Source organism: Mustela erminea, chromosome 11 (genome assembly GCF_009829155.1).
Source record: "Mustela erminea isolate mMusErm1 chromosome 11, mMusErm1.Pri, whole genome shotgun sequence".
Lineage (NCBI taxonomy): Eukaryota > Metazoa > Chordata > Mammalia > Carnivora > Mustelidae > Mustela > Mustela erminea.
Genome location: NC_045624.1, coordinates 14,294,814 through 14,310,742, shown reverse-complemented (window position 1 = coordinate 14,310,742; position 15,929 = coordinate 14,294,814). Strand labels below are relative to the sequence as shown.

The 15,929-nt window shown below is 52.9% G+C and overlaps 1 protein-coding gene across 1 annotated transcript; it reads right to left on the bottom strand.

The window, feature by feature from the left end:
• Window positions 1-1,070: 1,070 nt before the first annotated feature.
• KLRG2 (killer cell lectin like receptor G2) lies at window positions 1,071-15,309 on the bottom strand. Its single transcript, XM_032306073.1, is given in 6 exon segments — window positions 1,071-1,276; window positions 1,755-1,809; window positions 1,812-1,857; window positions 7,856-8,001; window positions 8,594-8,695; window positions 14,490-15,309. Coding segments are annotated over 6 exon segments (1,227 nt in total). The 5' UTR covers window positions 15,247-15,309; the 3' UTR covers window positions 1,071-1,155.
• Between the last annotated feature and the right edge of the window lie 620 nt (window positions 15,310-15,929).

The window sequence follows — 15,929 nt, the reverse complement described above, 5'->3', positions numbered from 1 at the left end:
AGCGGGAGTGAGAAAGCCAGGAGGAACACCAGAGCACTTCTAAGATTTTTATTGCTTGTCCAGTGTAGGACCCCAACCCTCTCCGCCAGCCAGCCCGTGCGTTCTGTACCAGAGACTGGTGTGAACGGATCAGTAAAGGTTTCTGTTCAAGAGGAAGCTGAACGCATGGCTGCCCCTGACGAGGGAGGTCAGTGGGCCCAGGACAGTCACGTCGAGTGCTTGGCACCAAGGGAACATGCAGGTACCGTCCCCGGTCACTGGGAGAGAGATCTGGACAGCCTGCAAAGACTAAACCAGTCCTCCGGCCCCCCCGGCCACTCCTTCTGGCCTGAAGGCCCCTCACTGAACCCCAACACAGATATCTTCAGGCTGGTGTCCCCACACCTGTCAGGGGAAGAGCTGCCTCGACCTCCCCACAATTCTGATTTCCTTCCTCTGGACCCTGTGCTTTGCAGCTCCCGGGTTTTCCTGCGTGGGGCCAGAGGTGGGGGTGGGCGCAGGGGGCGTGCTCTGCATCTTCCCAGCCTTGGGCATCAGCTGCTCAGAGGCCCCGCCAGTGCACACACTGTGAACCTTACCCTCTGCCAGCTCGGGGCTGGGAAGGACACCCTCCTCTTTCCTCCGGGGACAACCACTTCTCACTTGCCATCTTCCAGCACTGTTGGTCAGCGGTGTCGGCCGTGCACCCAGCTGCTGCATTCCAGCCTCGGTCCCTGCGCTCAGGGGAGAACTGCCTGGCAGCACCTGGGATCGCTAAGGCCTCCTGGTCCTCCAAGACTTGGGGGCGGGGGGTGTGCAGATGGAATTTAGCAGGTGAGGGAGAGGATGGGAAATGGGCATTTTAATGAGGGAGAAACCTAGGCTCAAAAAAGCGAAGAAACAAAAACAAAAACAAAAACAAAACCACACAGCATCCCAAGGTAATCGAACAAATCTGCTTCAGAAGGTGGACACTCACAGAAAGTCTCCTTTCCCTTAGACGTGACCCGCCTGAGCCGGAAGTCCAGTCCCTTATGGCTCAGAAAGGGCCCCTGTTGAGCACAGAGCAGGGAGACCTGGAAGTCTGGGTCCAGGGAAGAGGCTACCCCAGCCGGCAACCTGGCTTCCCCTGGGGTGGCTGCAGGCCCCCGAGTCTCAGGATGGGTGGAAGCCAAGTCACTTGGTCCCCTTGGCGCAGACCCACGGTCTTGGAGAGGCACAGTCCAAAGCCACCAGCTTGCCTCCCTCCAGGCCCCCGCACTTGAGATCTGGCTGGTCCTCCTCTTCCTCCGGGAGTCTGGGGAAGGTGAGAAGAGGGGACAGAGCTCAGAGTGACGGCCCCTGCTGGCCTGTGTGCCTGCTGCCAACGCTGGCGTGGGTAAGGCTTCATCCCTGCACGGGGTCGGGGGGTCCGGGAAGGGGCCTCAGATGGGAGCCGTGAGGATGCGCCATAGCATACTAGAACCACCCAGATCTCTCTGTGCAGCCCCCTCGTCTACAGAACAGGGCAACGATCCTGCCTGGGTGAGTGCTCTGGGGGCCCGAGCAAGGGATGGGGTGACTGGGACAAGTGAAACTAAGGCTCCAAGCCAGACGGGGCCAGGAGGGTGGGGGCGGAACAGGGGGCCGAATCTGGGAACACGTGGAGGCTCCAGATTGGGGTGGGGGGTGTCAGCAGAGAGGAAGGCCCCAGCCCCTCTGTGGCATGTGCTCTGATGTCATTCTGGTCATACTAGAGACAGAGGGGCCACCCACCCCAGCCCATGGTCACTCACAGCTGGGGCGACAGTGGGGCCCCGTCGATCCAGTGCCAGCCCTGGGGGCCTCGCCGGCTCCCACCCAGGAGTACTTGGGGACTGGGTATCTGCTCAGGAAGTCCTGAAGGAGAAAAGCAGCGGGTCACCCTTCTTCGGACACTAGTAAGAGTCACCTGGGGCTTCTGTGGCCCCTCATCCCCGCCGGACCTCGGGCAAGTTCCCAGCTCACCCAGCTGTCCCCAAACACCAGGAACTGGAAAGCTGTATTGGATGTTTGCCGGTTGCCAGACACTGGGGACGGGAAATGGGGGGATCCCCGCTCAGCCTCAAGGAGAGAGAGCATGTTAAGGCCAGTCCCCACCAAGCAGTGTGGGCTGGGTATCGAGGGGACAGAGCAGAGGGCCGGCAGGGCACTGATCAGTGACATTGTATCAGCTCAGCACGTTATTAAGAATATTTTTTAAAAAGATGAGAACAAAGACCATGGAGCCATAAGAAGCAAGTTAAGGGACATCAAGGGTTATGGTGGGTAAAAATGCTGATTCCGAAGGTGGCACGATTACAGTCACGACAAAATGTGTTCGCACAAGAATGCAGATGCACAAGGGGAATGAAAAAAACCCCAAGGATGTCCGAGAGCTGTTAGAGATGATCTTCCTCTTCAATATTAGTCCTTGATGTCACACATTAAAGGAAAAAATGGCATTTAAAAATGTTTAACTTGGAAAAAGATGTTTTAATGTTGTACGTCCCGGCACGAGGCCGCGAGGCTGGCGCGGTTTCAGAACTTACTTTGCCGCCACTTTGCACACAAGGTCACACCCTTCCTTCCACTCCCACGAGTGATTCCACTTTGGAGAATAAATCCAAGAACATAAAGGGGAGAAAATGAACTTACTCAAAGATAACACAGTGCTATTTAGAAAGGAAAAATGGAAACCACCCAAATGCTCGGCAATCAGGAAATAACTGGGCCCGTTATGGGATATCAACATGATGGAAAGTTACAATGCTGTTCAGGATGCCAAGTACGTAGAAAATGTAACTATGAAATCACACTGAGTGAAGAAAAGCAGACCGCACCGGGAAGTACACTTTGCTCACAACATCCAGAAGCCTCTATTCATGAGCGAAAATTAGGAGACTGTCCTATGTGAGTTTAGGGTTTGACCAGCTCTTCACAAGAAAACTTGTTTAAGTTGAGAAATCCCAAACCTCGCTATTTAACCCTGGTTCTTAGAAAGTAAGCACGAAAGTAATGCCTGTCCCCTGAAGGCCCCGTGTAAAGTGAGCTGCCCTAACCGGACTCCGGAGTTTGGTGCACAGCGTGTCGCTTTCCCAGAACCTGGCGAGGACGGGGAAGGCACACCCACGGCCACACATCGGGCTGGACTGCAGGCTGAGGCCCGCCAGCAGGGCCAGGCACAGGGCTGTGCAGGGGAGGACAGGGAACCCGGAGGCGGCTGGGAGCCGAGTCAGTGGGCAGAGTAGCTCTGGGCAGTGGCTACAGCAGAGGGGGGCCCCTGCTGGCCGGCACCCTCCTGGGAACGGGGAAGGAACACCGGGGCACAGGGCTTCTCCCAGCACGGGGACACCTCCTATTCAAATTCCGGTCCTGGGGGACCTTAGGCAAGGACACCTTTCTGAGCTTCCATACAGGCCTCTGAAGTCGGGGCACGTTGGGAAGGAGACCTGAGAGGATCTGTATAAAGCCAAGGGCATAGCATACACACTCACTACAGGAGAACTCTGCGGTCTGGGCCGGAGGGTGTGCAAACGCAGCCCCCAACAAGTTGCCAAGAAGCCCCTGTCCTCAGTTCTGGCCCCAGGCCACCTGGCTTGCCCTGACTTCCACCTCTGGGCCTCTCCGAACAGGAGGCACGGCCCGTCCCTGAACACTCACTCCTTTCCACCCTTCCTTCCTCGTAGTGCTGACGCCGTGCACTTGTTCTCACAGCTAGCAAAAACGACGGTATGGGAAAAGCATCATCCACAGATGGAAATTCCAGAAACTCAAGAATCACTTGAGTTCAAATCAATGCTCCCATAATGATGCCGCTGGCATCCCGGGGCCTCCACGGCCTCCAGAGGGCGCTTCTCCAACTTGGCCACGGATGTCGGGGCCCATGGGAATAGGATCACGAGCAGAATGTACTTGAAATCCCATATCTGGCATCTTCAAGTGGAGGTAAATTATCTGCTCTGTCCTCAAACATTTCTTTTTTTCTAAAGTTGTGGTAAAATACATATCATGGAATTAAGCATTTTCACCATTTTTAAGTGTCCAGGTTGGTGGTATCGCGGTTGTCCACGCTGTTATGTGACCATCAGGGCCGTCCGCCCCCGGAACTACCTTCCTCGAGGGAAACTCCCTGTACCTCCAACACCCACCCCCCAACCCTACCAGCCCCACTCTGCTTTCCGCCTGTGTACATTTCTGCTTTCATATGCAAATGATCAATTAGTTAATTGGCTTAATCCTAGGATGGGTATTTCTTCCTGTCTCTTTTCACCTTCCTGCAGTCGGTGCGTGAGGCTGACAGTCATGTGCGCACCTGGAGCTCCCTGCACCCCAGGAGACACAGCTGTGTGAGACCAAGGGCACCGACGGCACCTCAACTTTCTCCCTTTTCGCTAATCTGGAGCAAACCCAGCTCTGCAGGAGAATGAGACCTGCTTCTCCAAGGGCTGGGCGAACCACTGGTACCACCACAAGGTCCCTGGGTGTGTGTCCCAGCTCCTGGAGCCTGGCCTTTGCCCACTGCCCCTGCCTGCCTCGCCCTGCCCCAGTGCCTCCTGGAGAGTCTGGCCCTCGTCCAGAGCTTGGAAGGATTCCAGAATTCCAGTTATCGTATTCCAGAATTTAACTGCCTGGGACCCAATCCTCTTTTTGTAAGGAACTTACTCAGACACGTATGTCCCAAATAATTGATCCTGAATGCTTAGTTTTGAAAGACTTCTTTATCTCAAGCTTGCAGTTTGGTTGGTGTAAGCCCATCTGCCCCCTGGAGGGTGCACCCGCCACAGACCAGAGGGCTGAGGTCATTCTGAACTGAACCCGTGTCCTCAGGGGCTGGAGGGCAGAGGCAGGCTTTCCAAGGATGCTTGCTGGGCTCGGTGGGTCCCTGCCAGGCTTGGCCCCCTCCCCCAGCGCCACCACTGTCCAGGGACCCACCTCTGCTCCTGTTCCCACTGGCTTTCATTTTGCGGACGCCAACAGGGAGGGGCCTGGGAAGGTTCCTCAACGCAGCCGGTTCTTATTTGACAAGTATAAGAACTCCAGGCCTGCCCCAGGCCTCTGGCAAAACCTTTATAAACTGATCTTCTTCATAGGCTACTGTCCCTCTGGCATTTCCTCCAAATTATACACAGCACATACTATTTGCAGAACATTTAGAAAGTTAAAAAAATAATAATTAAAACTTTAAGGAAGAAGAAGAAAAGACCAGTCATAAATCTTGCCCCCAGGGGTAACCACAATTAGAATAATGAGTATACATATTTCCTTCCTGTGTTTTTTCTCTGCGTGTATCTTTTTATCATACTGAGATCCCAGATTTGGTGTTTTTCAATCTACACTGTATCTTTTTCATTTCCCCATGTTTTTTGAAACAGAGTGTTATTCCGGATGATCAAATAACTCACTGTATTTCCCCACTCAGTGTTCTATCCACCTCCAGGAACTCTCTCAGAGAGAGAGAAAAAGGCAGGGACCCCCTTCCCTGTTGTATGGTGCAGAATAGCTTTCAGGTCAGGACTGGGCAGAACAGTCCAAGAAAACCAAATGTCATGTATGAGAAGTCCTAAGTAACATATTAACAAGTCAAATCCAGAAGTCCTGGGGGAAGAAAAAATCCTGGCTAAGTAAACCATCACAAGAGCCCTAGAATATTTAAAAACAACAACAACAATGTAATTCACACAAAAAGAAATTCGGGAAGGAAACAAAAAGATATCATCTCAACAGACACACAAAAATCCATCCAATGAAATTAAACTCATTCATGTTTAGAACTTTTAAGAAAATAGGAGTAGAAAGAAATTTCCTGAAATGATAACAGAACGGGAAAATAAGAGACCAGCACGGGAGATGATAGCAATGAGAAATTCCCAGAGCACTTGGGCAGCTGGACAGCCGTGACGGGCTGAGCAGCCCCAAGAAAGTGCTGCGTTTTTTTTTCAAGGAAAAGGTCAAGTGAGAGGAAGCTGAGAAAGATACCAGTCTGAATTGAGAAGTCCCCAAATGCTGAAATATTAGAGGCGACAGGTCCTTCTAGAGGCCAAGATACAGGAAAGGGGCCTGGAAAAGTCTGGTGACAAGTCTATAAAAGCAGCAGCGAAGGCCCCTCTCCTACCTCTTCCCGCAAAATCTACTCACCCCTCCCATACGGCAGGTCACCAGGAGAAACCACAGGGGACCAGGGACCCAGAGCACCAGGTCTGGCTGAGGGCTGGAGGAAGTTAGACTAAAAAAGGAGAGGTATTAAGTGCTACATTCCTCCAAGTGAAACCTTGGCTCCCTTTCCCCACTGCTCCTGGAATGCTGACATCTTAGCACTCACTTAAAAAAAAGAAAAAGAAAAAGAAAAAGAATAGTTGAGGCCCAGTGTGATGTCCCCATTGCAAAGCCTGCCCCTGCTAAAGCCCAGTGCAGCCCCTCCCCTCCACCCCCACACAGAGCTTCCAGCCTGTTCTCTAGTGCCTCACTCTGGATTATAACAGCTAGGGGTTATCAGACATTTCAGGACATTTTCTAACATGAAAAGACAAAAATCCCCCACAACTCAGTACATAGAATAAAAAGTACTTGCAGAAAAAAAAAAAAAAAAAACAGATATAGCACAGGGAGCAGAACAAATTCCAAAACAAAGTTAGCTATATCTATTATCTATAATGAGATAAGAAAGAGGCGCCTGGGTGGCTCAGTGGGTTAAGTGCCTGCCTTCAGCTCAGGTCATGATCCCAGGGTCCTGTGACTGAGTTCCATGTCGTCTGGTGGGCTCCCTGCTCAGCAGTCTGATTCTCCCTCTCCCTCTGTGTGCATGTGCATTCTCTCTCTCAAATAAATAAATAAATCTTTATAATGAGATAAAAGAAGATATTGTATCCTTGAAACAAATAGGACACCATAAAAAAGTATATTTGAAGAATATCCTTCTTCAAATTTAATTTTGAGTTCTCAAAATTAAAAATAAGGAAGAAATAAAAATGAAGAAAAACACCAACAAAGGGATAGGATTGTTCAATTTCAGGACAGAGGGAGAAGAAAGATGAAAGCCCTGAAATTTGGAGTTGGGGGGAGTCACACACAAAGGATCAGAGATCAGACTTATTAAATGGTAACACTGAACACTGGAAGATAATGAAGCGAAACCAGCACAATGCTAAGGGAAAACTGTTTCCACCCTAAAATTCTATACCCAGCCAAGCTATCAATCAAGTGAGGTTAGAATAAAAGCATCTTCAGACATGACAGGTCTCAAGAAATTTACCAGGCACACACTTTTTTCCAGGAAATTTACTGTGTATGTGCTCCACCAAGAAAAGGCTATAAACCAAGAAAAAGTCTTGAGATCTAGGAACCAGGGATCCCACCTAGGAAACTGTTAAAAGCATACCAAGGACGGAGACAAGATTCCAAAACAACGTATACCTTGAGCACTGTGCACCTTCCCTCCCTAAGACAGATCAATATAGATTAAACACACATTTCTGTGGTTTCTTGATTAACGCCTGCCGCACTCATGGCTCTGTTGGCCATGTAAAGGTGAGGCCGGGTGTTCCAGCTTGTCCTTGAGTCCCCAGTGTCAAACACAGTGTAGGTGCCTGACAAATACTTATGAAAGCACCGGCAGAAGGAATGTTCCCTGTTAACTGCTTGGCCACAGGATGGACAGGACCGTCCCTGCCCCCATCTTCCCTGCTCCGCCTCTACTTCTTGGAGGGAAGAGTAATTTGAAGACCTTGGACCCCTGAGGTCTGGTCCTCTCGCATGTCACGTTATCTCCCCAGGCCTTGGTGATTTTCTCTGTAATGCAGAGATGCACTAGATCTTTGCCAGGAGTCTGTGGTCTGTGACGATACCCACATCCTCCCACTGCCCACCACCTCTGTCTCACCTGGGTGTGGCTCAGCAGCGGGAGGGTAGCCTGGTGAGCTAAGCAGAAGGCCTGGCTGGCCTCCCAAGCCTGAGCTTTGGCAGAGAGGTAGTAGCAGTTCTCCTCCAACCACATCCAGCCCCGGGGACATGGCCGGCACCTGGTCCCTGCAAGCAGAGAAACCACTATAAAGAACTGAATGTACACACGTGAAAAAAGTCAAAATCTAGGGCTCAGTCGGTTAAGCAGCTACCTTCGGCTCAGGTCCTGATCTCAGGGTCCTGGGATCGAGCCCCCATCAGGCTCCCTGCTGAGTCCTCTCCCTTCTCCCTGTCCCTCTGCTGCTTCCCCTGCTTGTGCTCTCTCTCTCTGGCTCTCGCTCTCTCTCTCTCATAAATAAATGAAAATCTTTAAAAATATATATAAATAAATAATCAAAACCTAGGCACTGTTTTGAGTGAGGGGGCAAATCTGGAGTGTGGAACGGGTGAGCCCTGGGAGAGCAAGCAGGGTGGGCAGGGTCCCGGGCGGGCTGTGGAGTCTGTGCAGGGCACAGACCCCTCCCACAGGTGGGGTCTGCCAACCCCCTGCTTGTTAGAGCACAGGCTGTGTCCAGCGGGAGGTAGGAGGTCTTTGTCCCTCTCTTTGCTCAACAAGCCCGGTGGGGATGTCATTTTCTAATTCTCACAAAGCTGCCGTAAGGAGGAGACGCCCCAGTGGTGGACAGGGGAGGAGAGGGACCGGGAGGAGGCACCATACCTGCTCTAGACGCCAGAGCCACGATGGCGACTGCGGACATGGCCAGGAACACGGCCATGACCGCCAGCGCCCAGCGCAGGGACTTCATGTACATAGGCAGCCCTGGAGGAGCAAACAACCGGGAGAGACAGGTTAGAAGGAGACGACCCAAGCCACACCCGACTTGGAACCACACTGACTCACATACCAGCACCCAACCCCTTGGCCCAAGACACCACAAAAAACCCACTCAATTTAGGACAGAACTTCCTATTTGGGAGAAAAATGCTTGAAGATATTCTGCTTCTTAAATAATGAGAAGACCTAAGAGTCTGTTCAAGAAAGGGAACAAATGAGTGGCTGACAACCGTGTGCTGAGCACTGAATGGGCACGAGACACAGGGCACAGACCCCACCAAGAACAGGGCCAGACCTTTGCACTCATGGAGCTAACGGTACCGGGATCTACCCCTCCAAAGAGAGGGATGCGGGTTCCGTTGCAGCTTGGACAGACCTGGGTTTAGGTCTGGCCTCCACAGGGCCCCCCATGTGTTTTTGGTCTTTTCTCATTTTGCCAGTGAAATCACCTGCCTCTTCTATCTCCCTAGGTCACTGGAGGTCACTGGAGGCCACAGTGAAACATCGTGCAGGGCGTGCTTTGCAGGCAGGAGAGCAGGAGACACCCGAGAAGGGCAGTGAGGCTGCGGGGGCGGGGGGGGGGATTGGGGGGTGGGGGTGGGGGAGGAGCTCCGGAGATGGAGCAGGGAGGGAGGAAAGGCAGTGGCAAAGGCTCAGAGAGAGAACTTGTTCGATTGTCAGATGCTGCCCCAATGACGGAGTGACCGTGGAGACCAGATGGGAAAACGGGAAGAAGAAAACACAGTAAATGGTTAATCACAGCCATCGGCGGTTGTAAGCAGCTTTCCACCCGGAAACATCTAAAGTAACTGAGCGCTCCTGAATTTGATCTCTGCCTGGACACAGAGGTATGAAATCAATTAATGCAAAGAGGCCTCTCTTTAGATGCGAGTTCAATTTAAACTTCCCAATTTAAACACCCAGGTGTCTGGGTGGCTCAGTCGGTTAGGTGTCTGTCTTCAGCTCGGGTCATGATCTAGAGGTCTTGGAATCGAGCCCCACGTCAGGCTCCCTGCTCAGCAGGGATCCTGCTTCTCCCTCTCCCTCTGCCACTCCTCCTGGCTTGTGCTCCCTCTCTCTCAAACAAATAAAATATTAAAAAAAATTTTCTTTAAAAGATTTTATTTATTTATTTGTTAGAGAGAGAGCACAAGCAGGCAGAGTGGCAGGCAGAGGCAGAGAGAGAAGCAGACTCCCTGCTGGACAAGGAACCTGATGCGGGACTTAATCCCAGAACTCTGGGATCATGACCTGAGCTGAAGGCAGAAGCTTAACTGACTGAGCCACCCAGGTGTCCCAATAAATAAAATATTTTTTAAAAATTTAAGAAATAAACTTCCCAGACACCTGCTGCCAGGGGCTGGAGGACCCACTCACATCTCGGGGCCAAAGGCTGGGAATGCCACATGTCCAGCGTAAGGGTCCCAAGAACTCAATCATCATATTTTTGCCAAAACCCAGAACAGTGGAGGTTAATTCTCCAGCAAATATTTTATTATTTTGAAGAGAATGATTACATTTTTAAAACCATATGCCTATTCATATGTACCTCCATATGAATACACACAACATGTACACAAAGAAAGCTGGGACACATTTCCAAGGTTTTTCATAAAACATGTTTTCAATCATAACTCAACTCAAAAAGCACTTTTGAAGTCCTTGATTTCCTATTTCCATTAGAAAAAAACACTTGCTTCAAAGACTGGAAAGGGAAGTGTGTTACACAGATATATACGAAGAGTCACATTCCATCTGTGACCTTTTTGGAGTTTGCTTTTTTATTTTTAATTACATAATCTGCTTCTTAAAGGGGTTTGACCCAAATTTTCATCAACTGATAAATGGATAAACAAAATGTGGCATATCCATACAGCAGAACATTCAGCCATAAAAGGGAGGGCTGGTGGGGGCTGGGCTGTGGCTGAACAAGAGAATTTGATGCCAAGTGAAAGAAGCTTGTCCCAGAAGGACACATATGAGTCCATCTATGAAATGTCCAGAACAGGCAAACCCACAGGGATAGAAAGTGGCTCAGCGGTGGCCTGGGAGAGGCTGGGGGTGTTGGCAGCTCAAAGATACAGCGTTTCTTTTTATTTTTTATTTTTTTATTTTTTTTTAAGATTCTATTTATTTATTTGACAGAGAGAGATCACAAGTGGGCAGAGAGGCAGACAGAGAGAGAGGAGGAAGCAGGCTGCCTGCTGAGCAGAGAGCCCGATGCGGGACTCGATCCCAGGACCCTGAGATATGACCTGAGCCGAAGGCAGTAGCTTAACCCACTGAGCCACCCAGGCACACCAGCGTTTCTTTTTAGAAAACATGCTAAAACCACCTGTGTGATGTGTGATGACTGTGCACATCTGGGAATGTGAAGACCACCAGACCACGCGCTTGGAGTGGACTGTGCGGTTACATGAATTATAACTTGATAAAGCTGTTACCAAAAATTAAAAAAAAAAATGACTTGAATATGCTTGGAATCAAAGACACATATAAATTGAGAGTCTTACAATAAAAGCAGAACTAAAAAGCCTGGAGAAGAAAAGGAACACAAATCTACCAGTCCTCTCGGTCAATGCAACAACCGTGACTGTGCGCTCTGGCCTTTCAGAAAAGAATGCGCAAAAGAAATAGAGCAGGTGACACAGCCCCACCCACCTTCTGCTCAGGGCTGCATGGCTGCCCTTGGGAATGGCCCCCGAACAGAGCCAGAGTCCTCCCAAATTTCCAGACAGAGGAAGTCCCGCCTACCCCTTTCCAAGGCAATTCCTTTTTTTTTTTTTTTAAGGACTTTATTTATTGGAGAGAGAGAGCGCGAGTCAGAACGAGTGGAGGAGAGGCAGAGAGAGAGGGAGAAGCAGACTCCCCATTGAACAGGGAGCCCCACGCGGGGCTTGATCCCAGGACTCTGGGATCATGACCTGCGCTGAAGGCAGCCGCTTAACTGACTCAGCCACCCAGGTGCCCCTCCAAAGCAATTCCTAATTACACATGTAACCCCCAAACATTCTCCTTACAAAAAAAATGAAAACACACATAAAGCTAAAGCCCCTCTAAACCCGTCTTCACCCCACTTCCAATTCTGGACCCCCTTAAACCGAATCCTCTCGTGTGTGCAAACACACCCAGTCCCACGTGGCAATAACAACACACACTCCTTTCTCTCCGGCACCTTCCCCTCAGCTCCACTCTCTAGCTTCCACCCAATTTCCCTTCCCCCATCCTGGAATGACATCTGTGATGTCACATCCTCTGTTCACTCTCCAACTGTGAGTCCCTCTTAATCTGCCACAGTTCCTACCCGCAGCTGATGCACTGTCTGCTTCCTCCTAGTCAGATCCAGTGGCCTGGGCTGGAACCAGGTTTTGTGGGGCTTAAAGGTTATTCAATTTGAGGGGGAAATCTTAAAAAACAAAACAAAACAAAACAAAAAAACAGAAAAGAAAAGAAGAGAATGGAAAAAGAAAACTTCCAAATACAAAGCTCAGAATAGGACTGACTCAGAGGGCTCATGCCCGTGAGTGTCCCTTTTGGGTCACTGCTTCAGGTAAAGCTGTTACAAACGTCCTTGCCCCTCCAGCTCGGCCTGACCGTGCTGGGCATCACCCTTCCGGGTCCCATTTCCTCCAGGTCCCCAGCGCCGAGTACATTCTTCCTGCCCATCCCACCAAAATTCGAACTACCTCTGGACTTCCGAGGCCACCCCACCTTCTCCAAAAGACACCTCCTGGGGCGCCTGGGTGGCTCAGTGGGTTGAGCCTCTGCCTTTGGCTCAGGTCGTGATCTCGGAGTCCTGGGATCGAGCCCCGCATCGGGCTCTCTGCTCGGTGGGGAGCCTGCTTTCCCCTCTCTCTTCTGCCTGCCTCACTGCCTACCTGTGATCTCTCTCTCTCTGTGTCAAATAAATGAATAAAATCTTAAAAAAAAAAAAAAAAAAAGACACCTCCTCCCCCAGCCTCTGTTCTCTCAGCTCCAGAGTCCTCCCTGCCCAGACCCGTCTGGCTCCAGCCCAGGCTGACCTGTACTTGTACTTTTTTTTAGTCCTAGACTCTTTAATTACTCCGACAAAAAGCTGTAAACTCATCGTGGTGGAGAGAATATCGTCTGTCCTTGCCCCAAAGATGCGCATGACTTAATCCCTGGAACCTGTAAGTTGGTTGCATGGCAAAGGGCATTTCAGGTTTTGGTTGGAATTAAGGCTGCTTATTAGCTGACCTTAAGATGAAGAGATTTTCCTGGGTTTTCTGGGTAGGCCCAATGTAAACAACAAGGGTCTGTATAAACAAGAAGGAGGCAGAAGAAGAGGAAAGTCAGAGAGGGCAGCAGAAGGAATCAGCCCAACATTGCTTGCTGGCTTGGAATATTCTGAGGGGCCTGAACTAAGGCATGCAGTCTCTTCTAGCTCCAAAAGGCAAGGAAACAGAATCCCCCCTTGAGCCCCCAGGAGGGGGGGCTGCTGACAGCTCAGCTTTAGCTCATCAGACTTCCGACCCACAGAACTGTAAGATAATAAATTTGTGTTGTTTCAAACCACTAAGTTCGAGGCAATTTATTAGGGCAGCGATAGGAAATACATCTCTGGGGAGCCTGGGTGGCTCAGTGGGTTAAGCAGCCGACCCTTGATTTTGGCTCCAGTCATGATCTCAAGGTTGTCAGGTGGGCCCCATGTAGGGCTCCACACTGTGCCTGGAGCCTTCTTGGAATTCTCTCTTCCTCTCCCTCTGCCCTGCCCCGTTTTAAGGAAAAAAAAAGAAAGAAAGAAAGAAAGACAGACAGACAATATACCATCATTTAGAAAATGTGCTCACGCCAAACTGCAAAATCCCGAGTGATTTGTGTCCCTGAACTCTCCCCGAGACTAAGAAATGGCAGAGCCCCTGAGGCTTTGGGGCCTGTCTAGCTGGCCTGGCCTTCCTCTAACCTGGCCAAACTCTTGGCACACTGCCTCCTGAGCTTTCCAGTTGGAAGGGGCCTTTGCCACCCCTGAATCCTACTCACTTTTCAACGCTTATTCCAGGAAGCTTTCCCATGCCCCCAAGCTCACCAACCACTCCCTCCTGGCTCCTGGTCCAGGACTGTTTATGCTCCTTCATTATTATTATTTTTTTAAGAGAGCGAGGAGAGGGAGGGCAGAGGGAGAAAGAATCCTAAGCAGGCTCCATGCCCAGCACAGAGCTGGGGAAGGGCTCCGTCTCACCACCCCGAGATCACGACCTGAGCTGAAATCCAGAGTCAGGGGCATCACTGACTGAGCCGCCCAGGCGCCCCTCCAGGCTCCTTCTTGTCCCCTGACGAGCCCCCCGCCCCCAAGACGGGCCCCTCTCCGCCACACACCGCCTCCAGCAGTCTGGTCCCCAGTCCCCCCGCAGTAGCTGATGAATGGGGGAGTGTTCGGGGCCCGATGCTCCTCAACAGAGGCGGAGAAGGGGAGTCCGGGTCGGGAGACCCGGTTCCCGGTTCCCGCTCGAGCCGCCAGCGCCGTCAGGTGATCCTGGAAGACCTCCCTCTCCGGGAAGCCCTCCCACCTCTACTTCTCAGCCACGCCGCGCGCACGAAGAGGGCAATGTGGAAGTTCTCGCGCTGGGGAGGCGGAGTGGTGGCGGAAATAGAGGTTTGGGCGCAGACGAACGCGGTTCAGTTACCTAGCCCCGAATGTTACGGATCCCAGGCCGGACAGGCCAGGTGGGGCCGGGGCAGCGGCCTCAGTGGCCCCGGCGCTGGGCGGCTGTGGGGGGCGCTCAGGCGGCGTCGCCCTCTCCCGGCCGCGCGGGCTTACCTACGAGCTGAATGGCCCCGGGCAGCTTCTCGTCGCTTCCGGTCTCGGCGCGGTGCAGCAGCGCGCCGGCCTCCTCCTTCTCCAGCCCCAGCTCCCGGCAGCGGCCGCGGCACGTGGGGGAGCTCGGGCTCTCCGAGCGCCCGTCGGCGGGGCTCGCCCGGCCCTCGACGTCGAGGCCGCGCTCGGGCCGGGCGGGGGTCCGCGGCAGCAGCGGGTGCGCGGGGAACGCGTGGCGGGAGAAGGCCGGGGACTCGGGCACCGGCACGGTGAGGAAGCGCGGGGACGGCGCCGGGGAGGGCGAGCGGCTGCCGCCCGCCACGCCCACGGACTTCACGCGCACGTCCACCTGCAGCTCCACCGGGGCCCAGGCGCCCTGCGGAGGCTCCCCCGGCACCAGCTCGGCCCCCGGCGCCTCGCCGGCCCGGGGCTGCTCGGCTGAGGCGGGGCCGGGCGACGGCGGCTCGGAGCCCGCGGACACCTGGCGGCGGAAGGCGCCGTAGCCCAGGCTGGGGGGCGGGAGCCGCAGGAGCGCCGGGCGAGGCGCGGGCAGCTTCTTCCCGCCGGAGAGGTCCTGGCCCGCGCCCGCTGCCTCCTTTGCGGCGCGGGCCAGACTCGGGCTGCTCTCGGGACTCTCGAGCTGTCGCTCCTCTGCGGGGACCTGCGGCTGCTCCGGCGCCGCGACCTGGCTCCCCAAGGGCTCCATTGGGAACTCGGCTCCAGGTTGGTGTCCTCCGGACCCTGCTTGGGCCCGCTCCATCCGGTGAGCAGAGCGACCGAGAGACGCAAAGCGAGCGCACCTGGGTGCAGGTATGGAGTCGGCTTCACCAACTGGCTCGGGATTGGTCCAGCCTGGTCCCTGAAGTTTTCAGGCCACGCCTCTCTGCCCCGCCCACCCGAAGGGCCCCGCTGGGATTGGCAGTGGCTGGGATTCTGTTGGCCACGCCCGCTCCGCAGGCCTGCGGGAGAAAGGAGCAGAGGGCCGGCCCGCGGGGTTACCGAGAAAGAACTGGAAGCAGAGGCTGAAGGGAGAACCTAGAGTCCCACCTGACTCCTTCCTCCTCTTTGTCCCCAGCTCCACGGTCCTCTGCCATTGCGCTGATTTTGAAAATTACAGTTTGGGCTGAGAGCGGTTGGCCAAGTCTATGAGATGCTGAGACCTCAGGAAATCAAAACAAAACAGCGGGGCCAAAAGAAATTCTGTGGCCTGGGGAAAAGTAGCAGAGCTGGTTGTCCTGCTAGTGTAGTGGGGGAAGAGACACCACACCTAAAAGACTTCCCTACAGCAGAAGTCCCAGGGACAGCCGCTCTGGAGGGATGACTTAGTACCCTAACTCATTAAAAACTGAGGGATGGGGCCGCCTGGGTGGCTCAGTGGGTTAAGCCGCTGCCTTCGGCTCAGGTCATGATCTCAGAGTCCTGGAATCGAGTCCCGCATCGGGC